Source organism: Rhyacophila brunnea, unplaced genomic scaffold (assembly GCF_057557595.1).
Source record: "Rhyacophila brunnea isolate RB1 unplaced genomic scaffold, BYU_Rbru_1.0 scaffold_7, whole genome shotgun sequence".
NCBI classification, from domain to species: domain Eukaryota; kingdom Metazoa; phylum Arthropoda; class Insecta; order Trichoptera; family Rhyacophilidae; genus Rhyacophila; species Rhyacophila brunnea.
Window position 1 is genome coordinate 11,696,729 of NW_028233339.1, and position 22,491 is coordinate 11,719,219.

At 32.6% G+C, this 22,491-nt stretch overlaps 2 protein-coding genes across 5 annotated transcripts in view; one reads left to right on the plus strand and one right to left on the minus strand.

Annotated features, from left to right (window-relative positions):
• The window catches only part of LOC147064476 (glycine receptor subunit alpha-2-like), a 180,026-nt gene that overhangs the window by 121,737 nt on the left and 35,798 nt on the right, over positions 1–22,491 (plus strand). For all 4 annotated transcript variants that reach the window (XM_085957654.1, XM_085957657.1, XM_085957656.1 and 1 more), the window contains exon 3: positions 22,043–22,110. In XM_085957654.1, coding sequence (XP_085813780.1) covers positions 22,043–22,110 — 68 coding nt within the window. The remainder of the gene's footprint in view (positions 1–22,042; positions 22,111–22,491) is intronic.
• LOC147064478 (15-hydroxyprostaglandin dehydrogenase [NAD(+)]-like) lies at positions 1,960–11,041 on the minus strand. The gene is made up of 5 exons (XM_085957659.1): positions 10,869–11,041; positions 6,403–6,636; positions 6,051–6,224; positions 4,722–4,876; positions 1,960–2,245 (listed from the first exon to the last, which is right to left on the minus strand). The coding sequence occupies exons 1-5, from the start codon at positions 10,959–10,961 to the stop codon at positions 2,116–2,118; spliced, it is 786 nt and encodes a 261-aa protein (XP_085813785.1). The 5' UTR covers positions 10,962–11,041; the 3' UTR covers positions 1,960–2,115.

Consider the following 22,491-nt stretch of genomic DNA (forward strand, 5'->3'; position numbering starts at 1 on the left):
ATAAAATTGGAATTTAATAAATTATTCATATAAAAAACGTACACTTTTGTAGGTAAATATTAATTCACTAGGGTTATAGCTTTCAATGGTTAAAATTTGTATCCGAACGTTTAAGGAGACTCTTTGCCAATCGTTAATATAGATACGTACCTATTTCCTCAGACATGATACCTACCAGTAGCGAAGGGTGGAGGTAAGCTGTTAAGATTCGATATAAATAGTGCATACTAAACTTTGTCAGTCATAAATATTTATTTTCATTGAACTAAGAACACATTTTACAGATGGTACTGGTTAGTTTTTAAAACTCAATTAAACTTGCCTTAACCTAACCATAATAGTTTTGATGTGCTATGGAGAGAGTTGGGTTTCGGAAATTCTCGAGAAATTTTCGAGATTTTCAATCCCGAATCTCGAAAATTGAAATTATTAACATTTCGGGAAATCCCGGATTTTTTTATTATCAAAAATTAATAATTGAAAAAACGATTTTTCTATATGAAAAAAGTGGACAGAAAACACAAAACGTTCAAAGACTGATCGGGGTAATGTTTTGAATTATTTTTGTTTACCTATTTCTATTATTGTTTGTTTTCTTACATAAATAAAAAAAAACATATTTTCTATGATATGATTATCTCGAGAATTCTCGAAAATTCTTATCTTGAAATCCCGAATCTCGAGATTGAGATTTTCTCGGAAAATACCCAACTCTAGCTATGGGTGAGTGACCCAACAAAAATAGTGCAAACTTTTTCAGTCATACTTATTGATTTTCGTTGAAATATTACAGATGATGATGGTTAGGTTTTTATAAATTCATTAAGCTTTGTCTAAACCAAACCATAAGATGCCCGTAGCTTAATTGGAAAAGCATACTGGCGCGAATCCAGCAGATACAGGTTCAAGTCCGTGGGTATCGTTATTTTTTCGACAAAATGATTTTTTCTAGTATGCATGAGATGTTTTCAATTAATTTATATTAACTCATTCGCTGCTAATTTCATCGATTGGCTGCCTGGTCATTACGCGCATGTGCGTCTTCAGCGTCCAAAGTATTAAATAGTAGTGAAAAGAACATGAAGTTTACCTTTTCTTTGATGAATTTCATAAATTCAAATAAAAAAATAATTATTGTTATAGGTATCACTCATTTTCTAATATGTAAATTAATAAATCAATCAATATTTTTAAGAACAATTACATGTTGTCGGTCCGAATGATTGCGTCGAATTTACGTAGTGATTGACGGACGAATTCTGGCAACTCGGAGAGTAAAATATCAAACACGTTTGTAATCCAACGAACCTAATCTGCAGACTTAAAAGTCCGGAGATTTGGGGTGCTCCATGGGAAAAAAAGTGCCAGTGGAGCACGGGCATTAGTGATATCACTTTAATTTTATTTGTCATTACTCATAGCATCAAGGACAATATTTTCTATTACATACTAAATTACATACTTTCTTGGCTTATACGTTGTAACTTGATACTTTTGGTGTATACTAAACATGATTTTTGCTGTCAGCATTAGCATAACATAAATATTTATTTCTGTTTCCTTGTTCATATCAGAATAAACAAAACATTTTTCATAAGAACTTCAAACAATGACTCAATTTTTCTTATGTTTAAATTATGTTACCTACTTAACCAAGGTGAAAATTTTAAATCACCATATAAAAATAAATTATAATAATAACATGTATCAAATAATTTAAAACCTATAGGGAAAATAATGGATTTCGGGTACCTAACGAATATAATCCGTTTTATCAATTAATTGATTTTGTCTCTTCATGCTGTGAACGTATTGAAGTAATAATTTATAAAATTCGCTTGGATAAATAAATAAATTTAAAAATGCAATACATTCTAATTAATTAACTTAAATGCTGTGCTCATTTTTTTATTTAAATCTAATGATAAAATTTATAAATTAATAAATAAAACAAAGCAATTGATCAGAAGAAATTATTTCAAATTTATTTTATTTTGATATCAATAAATTGGGGAAACGGTCAGAAAATATTATATAACTTATTGTTTTTTATTAAATGGTGTGGTATACGATGGTTTTGGTGAATTAATCGCTTTGTAGACTCTCCGTTGGTCCCTAACACTTCATCATCATCCTCTCGGGAATGCGAACCTCATAGATCGGCAATCCACCTTCACATACCCAGACGGAGCCGTTGCTACCGCGAGTCAGCATGTGCATCATTCCCAAAGCGACGTGTTCAGGACTAGAAAAAGAATTGTAAAAAACATTAATATGATTAAATGTTATCTCTTATCTTTCAAAAGGATTCAGCCTCCACTTGGTTCATGACAATTAATAAAATATTGTGTTTCCCACTCAGTATTCATCACATAATATAAAAGGTGTTTTACTCATAATGTGATGAGCTTTTAACCAGTATGAGTAGTTTTTTTTTGAGTTCATGTAATTTAAAGAATTATTTTAAATACTGTGTGATTGAGGTAAAAAAAAATACTTAAAATTTATCTACAATTAGTTCAGAAAAAATACTGTAGGTTCAAAAGTTTATAATCTTGCTCATTAACCATTCCGACATAGGTACCAGTTTAAAATATATAATTTCTGTATTTCAAGAATAGCATTAAAAAGGTTTGTCTCTGATTCATTATGTAAGTATGTATTTACAAATTTGTTCCCTATATTATTTTTTTAATTTGTTACAGAAAAAATATACTGTTATACTATCGGTCGTACTTTTATAAAATAATATTGATTTATTTTAAATATAAATAATTTTACTGAGGCTGTCACGTCGCCTCTAGTTCTATGAACCATTTTTACAGGACTCCGTCCAATTCAGTTCAACAACTTTATGAGTTTGCTAAAACTGCGTATCCTCGCAAATACCTGGGCATATTTCAGTTCCACAAAGTTCTCAAAGAAGATTTGCTTATCTAAAATAGATATTATTAGCATCCCCTTTGGATATTATAATATATATGATATATTAAAAAAGGTTCAGGGAAAAAAGAAAGACGAAGAATAGGTACACAAACAATTTTATCATATCGGAAAATATGCATAACTACTTATTTATTTTGATTGAAAAATTTCAAATATTTTTATCATTCCCGGGATCGGAATTAAAGATACTTACTTATCTCAAAATCTCAGCAATAAAAATATGTTCTGAGAATTAGGTAATGTGTAACATTTTATTTTAAATGGATTGATTTGTGATGTAAATTCAAATATTTTCCACGGTTCTCCCATTCATTCTACACGATAATGTATTTGCAAAGATTATACATAATTACATTTTAATCAAGCCAAATACGATTTTTGAATACTCATACGATCAAGATTAACGAAATTAAAAATAGAACAACGAACAAAAAAATTCGATATTTTTTTTTTTACTTTTTATAATTATTATTAAAAAAGCTCATATAAAAAAAGGCTTTCAGGCAATACGTCCAACAATATTGTTAACGCAGTATATTTACGTCAAGTTTAACTTTATCGCAAAGATTGATGAATCGGTTTGAACTTCCACCCATTGTGCCAGTAAAAATTGTTATTATTTGCTTGTAAAATCAATATGTGAGGTGAAACTTTTGTCAAAAAACGGCTCGTGTTATTATTTATCGCATTACCACGTGGTGCAGTTTTTCGCACGCGAAATTTCCATCGATGCTTTAAAACAATACCGAGTAAATTTTCTTAAATTACACCAACGATTACGGTCGCCAATTATTATTTCAATATACGTAATAGCGTTTATTTGTCTCAATTGAAAATCAATTAACATGTATGTCTATGTAATTAGAGTCAACTTTACAAATATAATTTTTATTCTAAATTAGATAAGTACTTAATATTAAAAACAGCTTCATAAAATTTAATATGTAGCAATTTAATTAATATACATCTTATAATAGTATTTTTTGCTACAAATACAGGCGACCTTCGACTTTCGTACGTTCTAGAGTCCATATTCTTTATGCTGGCGTTCACGTCACGTCTCTAGCGAACGGAAAGCATTGTGTCATCGCGTTCGACTGTTGCAAGTTTTCAATGGGAGGGAACGAGAGAAAATGCAGTGTTAAGATGCTGAAATGAGGAGGGGGGGAAACCGCATGCCAGCATAAAGAATACGGACCCTTCTTTCGTACAATTCTCTACTTCGTATTCTTACAATTTAGATTTTTGTTGATAATGCAAAAACCATGCGCAGTCGCATTGATAAAGACCCATCATATTATAGAACTTTTTATTAAGAAAAGGCAAAAGGGTTGTATTCAACTATCCCTTGACAAATTTATAAAGAAAACACCCGATTGCTAATACGCCTCGTTAACTTTATTATACCCATTGGTAAATAAATTTATACACTTTTTTATGTTTTTTATATTGCTCTACATACATTCAACATTCGTACACATTTTTAAGAACCAATAACGTACGAAAGTCGAGGGCCGCCTGTACTCTACTATTAAGTATATATTGTTAAAAATATCATTTAAATAACGACAATTTCCAAAAAATAATACTTTATTAGTTTGAGTTATTTTCCAATATTTGTCTCTTACTTGCACTTAAAAAATTACGAACGTTTGAAGATAGCGGATAAAATATAACACGCAGGGAAAAAAATTAAATGGGTTCTTTGACTTCACTGATAAACGAGTTGACCATCACTAGTTTAAGTGTTTTAATTCATAAAAACAATAACTTACTCTTGCTTTGGGAGGGCACTGAGTTCTCTTTGACATTCCATGTTCATGTCACTTCCCATTTGCCTCTTTCCAGCTCCACTGATAAGGTCTGTGTCAGTTACTCCAGGGCACATAACCATCATGCGAACTCCAGATTTCTCGTAGTAGTACGGCATCTACAATAATCAAGTTATCACATTTATGTCTTAGCCGGCTCTCACGTCTAAACTCGTCTGGTCTGCCTCACAGCCATAAATCAAACCTTCTAGGAACGTCGATCCAATGTCACATATGAAGATCGCGCACATCTACCTAGTGACAGTCGCACGTAACCTCACGAAACGTATAGATAATTGGATTCAGCAACCGACGAGCCGGTAGAGGATTGGCCAATTCATATATGTGTGTATGCGTTCTGGCGTTTTCGACTCACAGCTCGATTTGTTGACAGCCGCACTAGATGTTTTTTTCAAACTAAAAAGTCGCATTCTACCAATATGCGGAGCTCCATTTGGAAAACAAAACGATGACGTCATATCGACGTATTCGACACGTTCTAGACGAGGCTAGTTTTAATGTGCGAGCCGGCTTATATAGCTCAATTGAATAAAGCACAATTTTATTCTACGAATTAAGAGAACAGGTACACTAATAATTTGTACAATAGTGGCTATCTATGTCTAATACCCGTTACAAAACACCTCAAAAAGAACCACCACACCGCTTGCTTTTATTAATTTATTACAAAATGACAAATGAATTTAAATTAATGGAAGCCATGTTTCTAGAATATGTAGGATAAAAAATATATATACTATTTTTAAAAGTTATATATCCTCGTGGGTGGCTTTTTTCAGGCTTTTATTTTATGCGTCGTAAAATAATATATTAAGTACGAGTACCTACTAAATTATCATTTTTTTTAATATATATTTCCTATTGCAGTGTGTTTAGTCGAATACATAAATAATTACAAATAATAAAAAATAATCTAAAATGCAGATCTCAATAATATGCAGATGAAACTTTCTTTTTTGTGTTTTTTAACCTGCTGGCCGGAACTTTTGCGCACGCCGATGCGATTTATAAAAGCATGTACCTAACTAATTTTATATTAAAAAATGTTATATTTTTATAATATTACTTTAATATTTACAGCATACATACTTTCTTTTCTACTTTATTGTTATATTGGTTATTTGTAATTAAATCATTTTTATATTTTGTATGTATCATGGCACATTGGCCCAATCTCTATAATGCCATAATACTCTTATTTTTAAATAAATAAATAAAGCATAAAAATCTTCACAATTTAAAAAAATCTAATAAGCAAACTGAGTTTCTTACCGCCCATGATCTGGTTAATCCAACAACAGCGTGCTTGGTTCCGCAGTATACTGGGCATCCAGCCAATGGGCTAAGACCCAGAATGGAAGCAATATTCACGATGACTCCACCATGGCCTCCGTTATCCTTTCCCATATATTTCATTCCCAACATGGTTCCCATAACCACGGAATTCTGAAACAAAGATAATTTGTCTATTGATGAATAACATCAATACTCAATAGGTACATAGATACATAATATGTCGATAAATCTTCACGGAAATATTAAATTTCTCATAAAAATGGCACATAATAAATGTTATTTTTACATATAAGGTATGTGAAGTTGCTGAAGTTGATTTCTTTCTTACCACATTAAGCAAGATTTCTTTCTCCCATTCTCCATCGTTCATCATACCGGCATTGTTGATGATGATGTCAAGGCTCTTGTAGTTGGTCATTATCATCTTGAGAGCGTTCTCGAACTCAGTCATCTTCGTGACGTCACACCTGATGTACATGACGCGATCCTTGCCATATTCAGCGTTAAGCTTCTTACAGGCGTCTTCACCCATCGTGGCGTTCATGTCGAGCATGGCGCATTTCTGAAATATATTAAGCATCACTATTAAATCAAATTAAAAATAACAATAATTAGCGATCTATAACGGCCGCAATGAACTATAAATTTACCGCCTTACTATCTTGCGGATGGATCAAATTCATATTGTGTTTTTTTTCCGTAGGTATGTATTTAGATTCAGAGTACTTGTCGGGTGAATGGCTAAATACCACTATTAGGGGGAAAAAATAGTTGGCAAAAAGCAGATTTGAGATTTTCACAAAATCAAAAAATGTACTCAGGGGGGGCAAACTTTTTGGATGGAGGGCCAAATTCAAGAATTCAAACTGAGCGGCGGGCCGCAAGTAAAATACCATTTTTAGATATACACTATTTATTATCATGAAAAATAAACATTATAATAAAATAATGAGAAGAATGAAACTGTTGCATATTTTTTTACATTTTTTTAAATTCAGGTGTTAATTTTGTAGTTGATATTCTCAAAACTGCTTGTAAATTGGCATCGGAGATATTTGATCGTAAAGAATTTTTATTGAGGTTCATGATCGAAAATGTTTGTTCACATATCCAAAAATAACGAATATTTTTCTTGCATAATCTTTAAGTTGGTCGAATTTGTCTGAATTAAGGGCAATTCTCTTAAATCAGTGTCACACTGCAGATCAATAATCTCAAGTTGTAGCTCTGTCGGTACACTATCAATATCTATTGAAAATGGATCGCGTTCTACATCATATTGACTTTCAAGCAAAGCCGGTATAATATTCCAACTTTTTCATAATGAATTTCATAATACCGACTGTATAAAGGAAAACGACGCAATCCACACAAATTGAATTTTACAGGAGGTACAAAAATGTTTTTTTAAGGTTTTCGGTCAAAGTTAAAACACAAAATAAACACAACCGTGTTCATGATAATAATTATTAATTTGGTATTTATATTCCTAACCTGATATTATTTATTGAGTTAATTAAATAAAAACCAACACAAATGATGATTAAGTCATTTTGTCCACGTAAATTCCATCTTAATAAATCGGCATTTGCAGCTTACATCATTGGATACACCGTGTATTTATTTAGCTATGTAGATACAACGTTATTATCCAATATAAAATATTTTGAAGAAACTGGGGGCTACGTCCTTACTACAGTCGATATGTACGTATTATTATCGTATTTAAATTATTTTTAAAAATTATACAATATAGTATTTTTTTAGGATAACGGGTTTAAGTAATCAACCATAAAAATCATAAATTATTTAATTGTTGAAAATTAAATTTATATATTTTAAATAATATAAAAATTTTACACATTCAATAAATGTGAATAAAAATTTATAAAAGTGAAAAACAATGATTTTAAATATATATATAATTCTGGGTCTATTCTATACTTATCGAACACTAAATTGATAAATAGTATCAAACTTAGGGTAGGTTTGTATCAAAATATTAGCACTTATTGTAACAATTACACGAAGCTGGTTTTTATTGTTGCAATAAGTGCGATATTTTAATAGCAGCAAGATAGGTGCTAATATTTTGATACAAACCTACCCTAAGTTTGATAATATTTATCACTTAATCACTTTAGCGGTCGATAAGCATAGAATAGACCCATATGTACCTACTAGTATCAATGTTATATTACTAAAATCACTAATTACATTATTAGTATACAATCATATTATTACATACATAATAAATTTTAGTAATAAATTAATCTCATTATAAAACAATAAATTAGATAATTCAATTTCTAGTGAAAAACGTGTTAATTACTATTTAATTGAAATTATCGCTGTACATACTCTTATCAATAAACGGTTTAAACATAATTCATCTTATTTTTCTCACAAAATTTATTTATATTATGTAAGTCATGGAATTTTCCTGTATATTCTTTTTTTATTTATATTATAGATTAGACAATAATTGTTAAATACATTCCTGATAATAATAATGTAGTGTATGGGCATTAATAAAACCATATATTTATACATATATTATATTCTTTTTAATACTACAACTGGCCTAGAAGCCCAATGAAAGTAGTGTAGTTTAAACAATAACGCGTTTCAGGCGTTGATAAAATCACATAAATATATTGTGCCCTCGCCGGGATCGAACCCGGAGCTCCTGGATGAAAGGCCAGCGCATTACGCACTGTACCACGAGAGCCGCTATAGAGATCCATCCAGTCAGTCGCCAGAAATCTTAGTTTCAACATGAATTATTTATTTCAACCCTTAATGGAAGATGGCAAGCGATTTTAGGCCTTATATAACATGTTCATCAGTGTCACTGAAAATTCAAGCCGGTCTAAGTTTCAAATTCAAAACAAACCTTAGATGTGGAATTCGAGAAAGCTCACACCATAGACAACGTAATAGATAGACCGGCGTAAGATTCAACAGAGGGACATCGTCAACTAGTTAACAATGTCCATATGAGGCGGACAAAACCGGTTCAGTTAATATCTAATAAAAGTAGAATTAGTACTGTAAAATTTCGTTTTATTAAAATAATAATTAATATATTAATGTCAGTAAATCCGAAAATGTTGAACATCTGTCTATAATACGTAGCAAGGCCGACTATAATAGATGGCCGGGGCGCTGAATTGCGAGTGCTAGTTATTGATTATTTTCGAATACAAATTAGTATTATGTTCGCAGTAAATAAATACTGTCGATTGTATATTGTGTATAAATTAATTGCCATCGTATCGCCATGTATTACACTCGAAGTATTAGCAATAACTAGCACTACTATCTAAATTTACAGTGTCATATCACGGCTTGACTATAATGGGGTCTGAGAATGTAGTACATCTATTATCAGTTCACGGGCAATGAGACCCTTTATAATAAAATAAAATAAAACCTTATCTAAATTCTAACTGCCAACGTACCTAGTAAAATAGCAATGTACTCGTATCTCTTCCCTAGTGTAGTCCTAGTCTCTTCCCTAATATTATTGGTTTTGTGTACAATTACGTATATAATTGAACAGTCATGTCACAGAAGTTTTTGACGTTAGTTGAAGAGATTTTTTACACTTTAAGTACCTATTATTGTATACGCAATTTGTATAACGAATCTTTTTAACGTTCAAGTATAATTTGATAATTGTGTGACTGATTTGAACCGTTTCGAGGCCCCCATATTAAATCTTCTGATAAATCGATTGCGTCATCTACGTCAAAGAAACGCGCCTTTCCATCAGCTTAAACTTATGCCGATAAAATCTTTGTTTATTTTCAGGCATTTTATTAATTAATGCTTATTTTTGTGAGTCATAGGTATTTTCTAAATTCATTCAATTGATATTTTAATTAATAGTAAACTCTCACCCATGTCATCTGGTTCATTGGACATTAGTTCATATGGTGCATACAACGCAATTTTATAAGCTTTCATGTAAATCATCGTAATTAACTAAGGTGCCTGTAGCTTAATTGGAAAAGCATATTGGCGCAAATCCAGCAGATTACAGGTTCATGTTCCGTCGGGTATCGTATTTTTTTCTACAATATGATTTTTTCTAGTGTGTATATGCATGAGATGTTTTCAAATGATGTATATTCAATATATGGGGCGATAAACATCGTATTACCTGTGTCATCAGATTGACCGGCGATAATAAATACTGTACCGCAATTACAAATTCTTTAATATGGATTTCCGTAGTGTCAAATTATAGTACAATAAGTAAATAGCTTACGACAAAGGTTATTTCCGCGATATCTATATTTTATACAAAAGTCAGCTACTCATATCTCCACGCAAATGACAGTAAGTTGTTGACTCGATTAATATAGTTATATCCTAAATTATAATAAGTAGATATTATTTTGATTGTATAAATAGCGAATAATAATTTATCGGACATGTCACTCGAATTTAAGTAGCTGGTCCGTTACTATCTCAGTCTATGTACTGTCAGTTTATTTTTATTATTGTACCATTGTACTTATGTAACCATAAATAAACTCTCACTTCTCCGTCATCACGAATAATAATCACGATCGTCTTTCGTCTACATCACCATCGACCCTCACATCGACGACTTCTACGAATATATAGAATGTTACATTCTGAAATCTCGTATCTTATTCGTTGAATAAAAAAATGGTTTATTGAATACAGATGCTTTGTTAGTTTGATGCTGATTATGTGTTGATTGTTAATTGTAAATAATTATGCAGTATGTATGGGTTTTAATTGAAAAGGTATTCTAACCTGGACACCATTCTTGAGCAAGTGCCTCACGTAGCAGAGACCAATCCCGGTTGCGCCTCCTGTCACCAAAGCACACTTTCCTTTTAGATCCATCTCTCACAATATCAGTAATCTGAACGAACCTAGAGAAAGCCAGCTGCTTACTTCCAATCGAGCTATAAAGCGAATTAACTATTTATTGTTTCCACCCAATACTTTTATACTTCACTCTTATCATACTGTGCTTTATGCAACACAAAAATAATCACAAATAATGTAGACACTTCTTGTTTAATCAAAAAAAATGTATTTGTAAAGGTTATCACAAGTGCATGTTATATGTTAAAAGCTATACATTAATGTATGCAGCGTCCATGGATGTGTAAAATATAACTGGAACAGGGAAAATAACACAGAACAGATTAATAAATATAATTCAGGTAGGCTCAAGGCCTGAACAAAAGCGAACCATAAGTGCCAGTGTGTAAGCATTCGGCACGCTTATATATCCGCACTATGCGTAATAGGGTGTTCATCCAAAATTTTCGAATGCGATTTTACGCCAGATATATAATACGCCCGTATAATTGCGTTCATCCAAATTTAGTACATAAGCATCTCGCCGAACCCAAACACCTAATGCCCATCTACCATAAGTTTAGCGAACCGATTGCTAAATTTGGCAGAGTCCATTTTGGACAGATCGCAACTGACAGCCCGCGTTTGTTGATAATTGTCATAGGTACTTGTTTTCTTCCGTATTTCATTATGATTCAGTGTATTATTTTGATTATTGTCTAATGGTACTATCTATTTTACAATTGATTCTATAATTGTTGCTTCATTTTATTCAATCATGAATGCTTTATTTATAGGTACTAAGCTTTGCTTTCGTAGATAAAGCTAATCTACAATGCCGCAAATTACGTAAAAGCGGCGACGCTTTCAAATTTAAGAGTCTCGTTAGTAAATATACATCAGACGCAGATTCATGAAATCAAATAAATACAAGTAATATAATATTTTGAACAACTCAATTCACATGATTATGCTGGAATCGATTTATGCATAATAATTATATGGTAGGTAGGTATACTATCGCGATAAACATTTACTTTCATTTGTTTATATTGTAATGATTATTTATTCAAAATCGTTTATTCGGCATTCGGATTATCCGGCCATAATGTAGTATTAATCGACAAATAAAAGAAATAATATGAAAGTAAATGTAATAGCGAGTTCAAAATATATGGACCACTAGGGATATCTAGCGGCAAAATGTGAAAAATTGTCATTTATTTGACAGTTAAGTGCCCATAGACATCAAAAACTGACCATAAAGAAAAAATATTTTTCTGTTTTAATATAAGGAATACTTGTTTCAAATAGACGCGCATGTACAAACACCGTTATTTGAATGGAGCATAATGGAACACGGCGGCACCCGTATATACAAATCCGCAGATAAGTGGGTGAACACTCGACAAGTTTTATTACGGCAATAAACGGTTTCGGCGTAAGGTGAGACCGTCATAAACCATTCGGTTCGGCTTATTTCCATGGATACTTTAGACTAAGATAGAATTTCTACGGCTGAATTAAATACTTTTTCAAAACGTCGCCGGTAAAAATGGATTAGACTGTTTACTTCTATTTAAAAACTGCGAGCACGTGTTGCTGAAATTTATTGTTATTGTGAGTAGTAATTATTTTTAGTTATTTTAGTAGAACATAATTATTGTTAACTATGTTATGTTTAAATTTGGTAACCATACTGATAAGCAACACGATGGTATAGCGTTTTATAGTTAAGGTGATGATAATAATAAAATCGAGATTCTACTGTGCGTTATACGCAAGAATCACGGCTTCATTTTGCCGAAAAATAGGCGCTCTCTATATATCATTACTCTGAAGGTAGGCTATACCCTAACTCACTACATTTTGAAGAAGGGTTTTGAATTCAAATTTATTTATTTTTCATGCGGTGAACATTATAAATTATAAATTTAAGACGTTCACAACATGACATTTAAAAACAAAGAAATAGTACTAAACAGTGTAAAGAAGAATAAATATTTATGCAGTATCACAAAAACAGTATGAAAAGTAAAAGGTACAAAAATTATAAAAATTATAAATTATAAAGCATGGAAAAAATACGTGGCCAAATATTGATATCTTCTAGCATTTAAACTACAGTATGTAAGCATACCTAAGAGAAAGACAGTTGGATTAAGCCACGGATAGTAGGTATCCATATAACCTCAAATAAATGTGTGAGTGTCATACGAAAATGAAACACATATAAATGAGCAATAGTGTATGTTGCAACCTTCAAATACACCAATATTGAATGAGTGTCAGTGCATAAACCTAGAGCAGTAAAGTTGTCAAAATTAAGGACGTATTTTTGATACGTGTTTAAATTTATCCTACATTCTACGTTGCTCCACACACGTTAGGTATTTCAATTCCCATTAATTCTGTTCTCTGGAATTTTCATTCAGGCGCGCACACATAAAAGTGGTACCTATTAAGGGATCCATTTCGAAAATTTATAAATCGAATATTTATTATTTGTTTTTTTAAGGCGTTAGGAGGGGGGTTACAAAATTTAGAAGGTGTCACTGACTTGCGCATTTACCCCGCCTACTAAGTATTGCTTCTCGTCACAATACTGTACATTGCTCATACCTAGACACTCCGCATTTTGTGTCTAGCGATGAACATCTGACTTTCAGGTAGATATATAACTACGTGTTATTGCGACCTGTCTCATTCACAAATGACTTTCTAATACACGTGCTCTAATGATCATAATTATTAGGATTGTTTGTGTACGTTTGTACATTGATTGCCTTAGATCAGTGCTCCACAACATATTATTGAAAGAACGACAAATTTAATCATTTTATAAATTTTCACGAGCCGCAGTGGGTAAAGGTGTTGAAAAATAATGATAAATTATTTTAGACGACACATACATTTTATTATTTTCAATTTAATAGTTACATTTTTTCATCTACTTCAATCACTCTCCACGATGCATTACGTTCATAATAATAATATTATGTATTTGCACGATAGGTATAACTTAGTATCAGCCTTAGTAACATTTCTGACACTGCATGCTGCATTCAATGAGAAATTTTGTGATGGAATACTATATATAGGGCCGCGGTTTGTGCATCACTGCCTTAGACGGATGCATCATTTCATGAGTGACACAGGTATTCCACTGCACAGACATTGAGTGTTGTAGAATACCCATGCGAAGATAGGACAACTCGTTAAGAACACTGTTCGACATCCAAATCATCTAGGTCACGATCCTGTCATGAGGTCATGGCCCCCACAAGAGGGGGGGCTGACAGGGCTCTAACATGGGGGCCCGGGTTCAGGAGGGGCCCCACCAGAAGTGAGATAAACACACATCACAAATTTGCTTTAATATAAAAAAAAGTCGGCGCTATTTTCCTTCAGTAATGTTATTATTTTTAATTATGTGGTTGTACGATACAATTCTTAATTGTGTATACTCGACAACCCCATAATTCAAATGGATGTATTAAAATATATTTAAAAAAAAAAACACTAATCTACACATTAATTTTACAGCGTACACCATTTGGTAATCGCTATTGTAGAGTATCACACTGCCTTTATCCTTAGCGATAGGAAGGGGGGACCGCCAAAGATCCTATTCTGGGGGCCCGCTTCAGGATGTGGGGGCCATGCATGAGGTCATAAGGAATAAGAAGTAGTAATATTCGATAAACCTAATTTTCTAATCTAAATAAGGTCCGAGAAGTAAGAAACGGTTTTATTTGCTCATAGTTATCAGCTGACATGCTGTTATCCACTTCTAGTCAATATCTTAGGAGGTGCAGTAGTATGTTGTCTTAAGGGGCTTGCGCAGACAGAGAGCGGTCAGGCGGTCTGCGTTCCGCGTTCGGAGTTCGGCGTTCTTTGTACTGTATGGACTTCATACTGTATGGGTACACAGCCGGCGGTCAGACCGCGCCGGTCAATTGGAACGCTAGCGTTCTAGAGTTCTATTCCCGGAATTACAAAGAACGCCGTACCTCCCGTCCAGTCCCGTCATAGGAATTTGAGCAGTCAAAACATAGAGCGAAACCACACGGGGGAGTGAGTACGCAACAGCGGTGCTTTCTCACTTCCACTCGCAGTCGGAATATAGCGGTCTCGCATTATGCAGCGCCTGTGTCACTACAACGTTTGTACACAAATGGAACGCTTATTGTTGACCGTCACCTGTCTGCTGTCCCTGAACGCTAGCGGTCAACAGTCGGTTGAACGCAGAACTCCGACCGCTCTCTGTCTGCGCAAGCCCTAAGTGATACTCTTTTGATAGTTGCGCAACTGATTTTGCCATAATTTAGTCGGATAATCTCATTAGTAAACACAAAAAAAGTTTGTGTCTTGAGAAGATAATTTATGTTGGCTATACGGAAGTTGTGATTTGACGGGACTTTCCGCCGATGTTCAAGAGCCAACTAACGGAATTCAATCCGTGTGTCTTCAAAAACGTAAAAATAAATCTTCCCATTTAATATATAAATAATTTATTATTATATATTATTTAATAATAATTAACGCATGTTCACCGTAATATCCTTCCGTAGCAACGCTCCAAACGTTTGCAATGACCTGTGGTTTATTGATTTCAAATTGGACAATTAACTTACTTTATCTCACGAAACTTCGTTTAAAAATTATATCGCATTATGTAAATTTTAATTTCAACAACAATTGAAAATTATTATATATTATTACATCATGGCATTTAATCAGCTGTCTATTCATTTTGTGCGTCATAATATTTATATGAGTATCGAATGTATATATTATTATATTTTGTTAGTATACTAATAATCTCTTATTACCTAAGACAAAAATAATTATGACAATCGATTAATGATATCAACGGGTACGGTGACGTCCCTTGGTGTAGGCTGCTTGGTATGCAAGGCTTTATTTTGATAATGGATTATTGTTTTATTACCCAGTTGAGTGAGTTACACTCTTTTACTATTAAAATTCTGTTGCCCATCTCATTTTTCCAATTAGACATCTAACAGTCGCCGCTGAACCCGTCTCTGAAACTGAAACTCGAGAGGTCATCCCTCAATTAGTAAAAATTCATGTTATTTTTACAATATTTGTTTGATGCAATCCATCCCCCACCGGCCCATCCGACCTGGTTGCCACAAAGGCCAATTAGGTATATTGCATTTTAAAACTTTGCGGCGTCTTATTGCGGACGTGAAGATCTCTTCACATAGTTTTGTTTGTCCGTATTGTTTTAGCTTTGTTTTTATTTTTTATTCTATATATCATTAAATTCATTTATGTGCCTTTCTCTCCCAAGACACTTTTTATTAAATTACGTCTTTCAGTAAACTTAGTCAAATTTCATTTGAGAGCGTGGCGATCTCAGTCTTGGATATTTACTCCTGAGACATTCTCAGGCGTAAACAACTGCTAATACTTCACACCCAAACGTAGAGCTTAGTGATACGCTCGATTAAGACCGAGTGTGGTGCAGGGCTGGTTTTTTTAGAGAGTTCATGTGTTGATGCAATCCAAGGATTATAATATGGAGGTTGAGTACAGTTTGTGTTGAACTGTGTTGAGACCAAACCGAATTCGCAAGCAGATACTAGGGAAGAATGTACTTACTATATTAGGTACTTATAAGAATTTAAAAAATCGTATTATATTAATATACGAGGGTGGGTCAATAAGTCCTTAGAAAAGCCGACAGGTGGCGCGACTAGTACTGTAAGCGGTTTGTTTTCATGCAGCGGCACTACCGATTCAGTATGCTGCGAAGTTTCAATCAGATTGGTCGGGTTGTTGTTTTTTATTTTCGTACATTTAAAAAAAATTTGCTTGTTTACAAAAATGGAGAAAATTGAGTTTAGAACTGTTATTAAACATTTTAATATAAAAGGGTTAACAGCAAAGGAAATAAAAAATGAGTTGGATTTAGTTCACGGCATATCTGCTCCTTCACTTGCAACTATTTATAACTGGTTAAATGAATTTAAACGTGGTCGTACATCAACAAAGGATGAACCACGCTCAGGACGTCCTGTAGAGGTGACTACACCAGAAATGATCAATAAAATCCACGATATGGTGTTAAGTGACCGAAGATTAAAGTTGAGTGAGATAATTGAGGTTACAGGGATCTCAAAAGGTAGCGTCATTTCTATTTTACATGACAAATTGGGCATGAAAAATATTTCTGCAAGATGGGTGCCGCGTTTGCTCACAGTCGACAATAAACGCAATAGGGTGGTGGCCTCTAAAGCCCTGTTGTCGCTCATGCAACGCAATCCGGATGAATTTTTTCGTCGCTTTGTGACTGTAGATGAAACATGAATACACCACTATACTCCCGAGACGAAAGAACAGTCAAAGCAGTGGATTGCGAAAGGCGAACCATGTCCAAAGAAGGCGAAAACCGTAAAATCAGCTGGTAAGGTTATTGCTACTGTATTTTGGGATGCACGTGGAATTATTTTCGTTGACTATTTGGAAAAAGGAAAAACAATAACAGGGATTATTATGCATTTTTATTGGACCAGCTAAAAAACGAAATTGAAGAAAAACGGCCTCATTTAAACAGGAAAAAAATCCTCTTTCGTCAGGACAATGCCCGTGTTCACACATGTTTACGATCAATGGCTAAAATTGAAGAATTGAAGTTCGAATTGGTCGACCACCCACCGTATTCGCCAGATTTAGCCCCCAGTGACTTTTTCCTTTTCCCAAACTTAAAAAAATGGCTAAGTGGACAACGTTTTTTTTCAAATGAAGAAGTCATCGATCGGACAAATGCTTATTTTGAGGACCTTCCGAAAACTTATTTTTCTGACGGTTTAAAAAAAATTGAGAAACGTCTAACCAAGTGTATTGAGCTCCAAGGAGATTATGTTGAGAAATAAAAAAAAATACAAAAATAAAAACTGTTTTAATGCTTTTTTCTAAGGAATTATTGACCCACCCTCGTATTTCACTTAAAATCGCCGATAAACAATAAAATATCATCGATAGTTTACAAAAAAAGCTTTAACCTATTGCAGACAGAATTAATTTTTCAGGATCACTTAAAAAGCACACTGATTACTCAAATTGATATAACTCATGTATTATTCATTCAATTTAAATAAATCTTTTAAATATACATTTTGAATTTTCTACTAAGAATTTACATTTTAAGTAAACTTTGTGTATAAGTGGAATGAAAAAAACATGTCAAACATAGTTTTTTGGGTTTTTTTAGCCTTTTTTATACAAAATGACATAGATAAAAAGTACATGATAAAAGTAAATAATAAAAGGATATTATACTAAAACTGGAGCTAAATATAATACTCTTCAAGATATTTAGAAGATGGAGGGCTATTTTATGTTTTTTTACTGTCTCAAACACCTCATACCTAGCGAAATGATCATTTGACAAATTTAAATAAAAATAGATTTTATAAATCAAATATTTCTTAAAAAATATATTGGACTGTATATAAATAACATCATAAAATGATAGCTACATCTATTATTAAGTAATTTCAACTTTAAAAAAAATCAAAATATTATTAAAATTGTTTGATTTTCATCATGTCCTGCATCCTGTAACACCGGCGCCAAATTGGCGCCGATAGGGTCTAATGGTAGTTAATTAATAGTTGGTAAAATTTACAATCTTCTTGTGGGCGATACTTTGTCACAGGGGTTATGCCTCTTAAAATATTATAGCACCTAATTGAAACTAATAATACGACAGTTTAGTAATTTTTTCTACATCAATGAATTTCACTTTTTATAAGATATTATTATAAAACTATATTTATTAATTCTAATTTACCATACTTAGCAACAAGATATACCTACTATACAGCAGTAGATTAGATACAACGTAATATTTGTATCGTATATCCGTTCATTTCATATGGATTACTTTTCTATACAATAAAACTAATTATATCTATAATCTCTTATTAATTTATTGCAGTTTATGCAATATGGCTTTGATTATTTAGCTCAATATGTTGTGTTTCTCAATACACAAAGCCTGTATCGACCTTATCAGGAATTTACTGGTAATGATAACTGAATGGCAACAGATTTTATTTTTTGTTGAAAAGTATTGTTAGTAACAGAGTACTTATCAATAGTGTACATGTGGCACAAGGTATAGTATGCCCATAATGACCGAGCGGTTACAGCGTCGGCTTAGAATATTGAGAGTCCTATAATATATCCTATATTATGTGGCTGTCATCGGATTGCTGTAATCCAGATCTCAATTATAATATTATTTATTAAATATTCATTTTCCACATACGATCAGTCAGTACTTATATATAATATGATTTCGTAATGTTATTAAATAGCGGATCTGCTTCAAAACATTACGAATTAATGTGATTTCGTAATAATTTCAATTTATTATTTCATAGTGCGCCGGTCAATAAATAGCGGATCAGAATTGATTGGACATCTCACTAGATTACAAGTTTCCGTTAATATACACATCGCACCGAACTACCGTTATTATCTATATTAAATTTATTAAACAGTAAAAAAATTTCTCGCCCCCTCCATCATCACGAACAACTACTATCGTCTTTCATCTGCAAAACCTATACTCCGCCGTAACAGAATACGACAGATATATAGTATATACAAAGACTGCCGTGCAAAAAAAAGATTAGGCGCCCATACAAAAATGGTAGATAGGTTCCAATACTAAAATCAACTCAAAATACGAAATTCTTGAACTCAAAAATAAATCGAATTTATTTATTATTTATAAATAAAAATATGTAGGTATACATAAAATACATACTTAGTTTTCGATTTAAATTAAATTTAGCATAGAGAAATATATTCATTCAGTGTTGCTACTTGACAATAAGCGTGCCCGTTTACTGCTGTTTTTTGCTGGCGAAAAATCACTCTCATCGCTGGAAATATTTAATGACCCTGACGCCGAAGCATGCGGCTCGTCTCGTATCGAACCCGAAGTGACTGACTAGTGGCACTATGTATGAACGTATGTATGCCTGGGCGGCATCCAGTGACAACATATGTATGCCCCAGCGGCGTGCGGTCCATTGCAATGCAATTTTTCTATAAATATGTACATGCATACGTATTTTTATTCTTTTTAGTTTTTTTAAACCGTGTTAAAGCAAAAAAATCAGTGTAAATAAAAAAATAAACGATACTTTTTTTTAAACCGTGCAAAAAAAGCCGTGCAAAAATAGGATCGGGTGTATATATATTTTTTAATAACTCAATACCATTTTAATTTCCCACTTTAGTAGGTACCGGTCCCCCAATGGTGTTGCGACTCTAGGTTGAAATCACTTGCTTTAGGTTTAGATAGTCGAATGACATTTGGCTCCAATATTAATCTTAGGTGATTTGAGCAAATGTACATACATACTCATGTACATACATTTTATTTTCCTCATAGAGGTTAAATGTAATATAATTATTAATAAGGACAACACGCGCATATATTTATTTGCAAAGGATAATAAATTAAGTATTGTGTAAGTTTGAAATAATTTCACATTATTATGAGGACAAAAATACGCCTCAGTATTATTTTTACATATTATGCAATATCAACGAAGATAAAAATACTTTGGTATATAAATATATTTATATTTACATGAGGATTGCCTATTTTATTGATATTTTATGATTAACATCAATATTTCAATTGTTATTTGATAAGGGGGGACATGCTCGTCGAAGGTCAAAATTGAGTTTTTATTGTATTTTCAAACCATGATCCTGGACACTCCTTAAACGTTGTAGATAATCTATTTATATAATTTTGAAGCCTTATTATCCTTTATAGTTATTTTAAACATTTGATGACTGCATAAAGTATTTTTGTTACATAAAATAGTATTCTTTTAAACCTCTCGCTCTAATGTTTTAGAATATAGTCATATTTCGGTACATAACTGTGCAGTGGTGTTAAGATTTTTTACGGTACATAACGTGTTACAAGAGCCTTTCAGATGGAACAACACCACCAATAAAGTGACTGAATTAACAAGTTCAGCATATGAATACGTGTATTAATTAAGGCGCTAAGTACCAAAAACATAAAAACTGACATTTTTATAGAAAAATGTTCTACATACCTACGCCAATAACTTCAACTATAGTCTAAGTGCATCAAGCAAGTCAAAAAAATACAGCAACATAATTAAACCTGTCGACGTTGTAAGTCCATTGGCGTGTTTTATTTATAATGGTGTAAGTAGCACTGCAGTGGTCAACGGCATTCAATATAAAATAGCTGACGATGGTATGTTGACACTTGCGAGTTCTTAATACCTAAAATTATAGAAGCTGCCGTGATTGCTTCACACTGTAAAACTACATTTTTCAAAAGGTCTGCTTCATGAAATTTTACTGCAATGACTCAGTATTTTGTAACTACAGGCAATACTACTTTTTGGTACTTAGAGCCTTATTTAATACACGTATTCATATGATCGCCCTAGGTAGAAAGAAATTATTGGCAACGCTTGTAATTTCAGTGATCACTATCTTCAATGATGAAACAAAGGATATGAAGTGATACAAATATAATATTGGCAACAATTAAGCGGCATTCGATTTTACACTAATAATTACTTTCTTCCATCCACTAAGCTGATGAAAATGCACTGGCATGGATTGGGGCTCTATCGGTGATTCTGTGGTGATAACTGTTCGTCGTTTTGTGAATGTGGTTATCTTTTTGTTTCTGTGAATATATCTATGCTGTCGCCTACACCCTGCCGCCATACGAATACTACTATTTTAAAATAATGTTTGAATATTATTATTAGTATACTTATTACCTATATTGTTATCTTATATCGAATTGCGCAGTGTTTCCTAAACTGTGGCACCTATTGGGTAGGTACGTTAGTAAAATGTATATAGGTATAATATTATCTAAAATTGTATTATTGGAAATTACTGAAACACATGAATACACTCTACCTTATTGTTATTCATTTCATTTAGATATTCTTTCTTTTTTAAAATGGATACCTGCCTAGGTGTCCAATTAAAATGCCCAACAATGATAATATTATGTAAGACTACGTTACTCATCATTTTTATCATGTTTGTTTCAGGAAAGAATACAAACGTCTCGATCTCCCTATTTATCAATCGAGTGTCAGCTGTCGACGAGAGCAAAGAGGTATTTTCTCTTAATTTAATAAGCATTAGTAATAATTAAAGTAAAACTCTTACTAGATTTATGTATCTAATAAAATCATATGTAATAATCTTTAAAATGTACCCATGACTAGGGAATCCAATCCCGAGCCAAAATTTCGATCCCGGGATTTTGGGATTACAATTTGACAATCCCGGGACTGGTCCCGGGATTGGCATGTTTTTCCATAGTTAATATATTTTTTATATATATATAAATAACATTGATAAAATCGGTCAAAAATAAATCTAGTATAATAAATTTATACTAGGTACATATTTAAGACATTTGTTGCAAGGGGATGGTGTGATGAGGGGTAGGTGATGAATAAAATCAGAAGGTTTTGATGCGTATAAAAGTAAT

Coding starts and splice junctions, on each gene's coding strand:
- LOC147064478 (XM_085957659.1), bottom strand. CDS start 10,961: ATGGATCTAAAAGGAAAGTGTGCTTTGGTGACAGGAGGCGCAACCGGG. Junction 4,877..6,050: donor GATTAACCAGATCATGGGCG/GTAAGAAACTCA, acceptor TGATTATTGTAG/ATGCCGTACTACTACGAGAA. Junction 2,246..4,721: donor AGTGCCCTCCCAAAGCAAGA/GTAAGTTATTGT, acceptor TTCTTTTTCTAG/TCCTGAACACGTCGCTTTGG.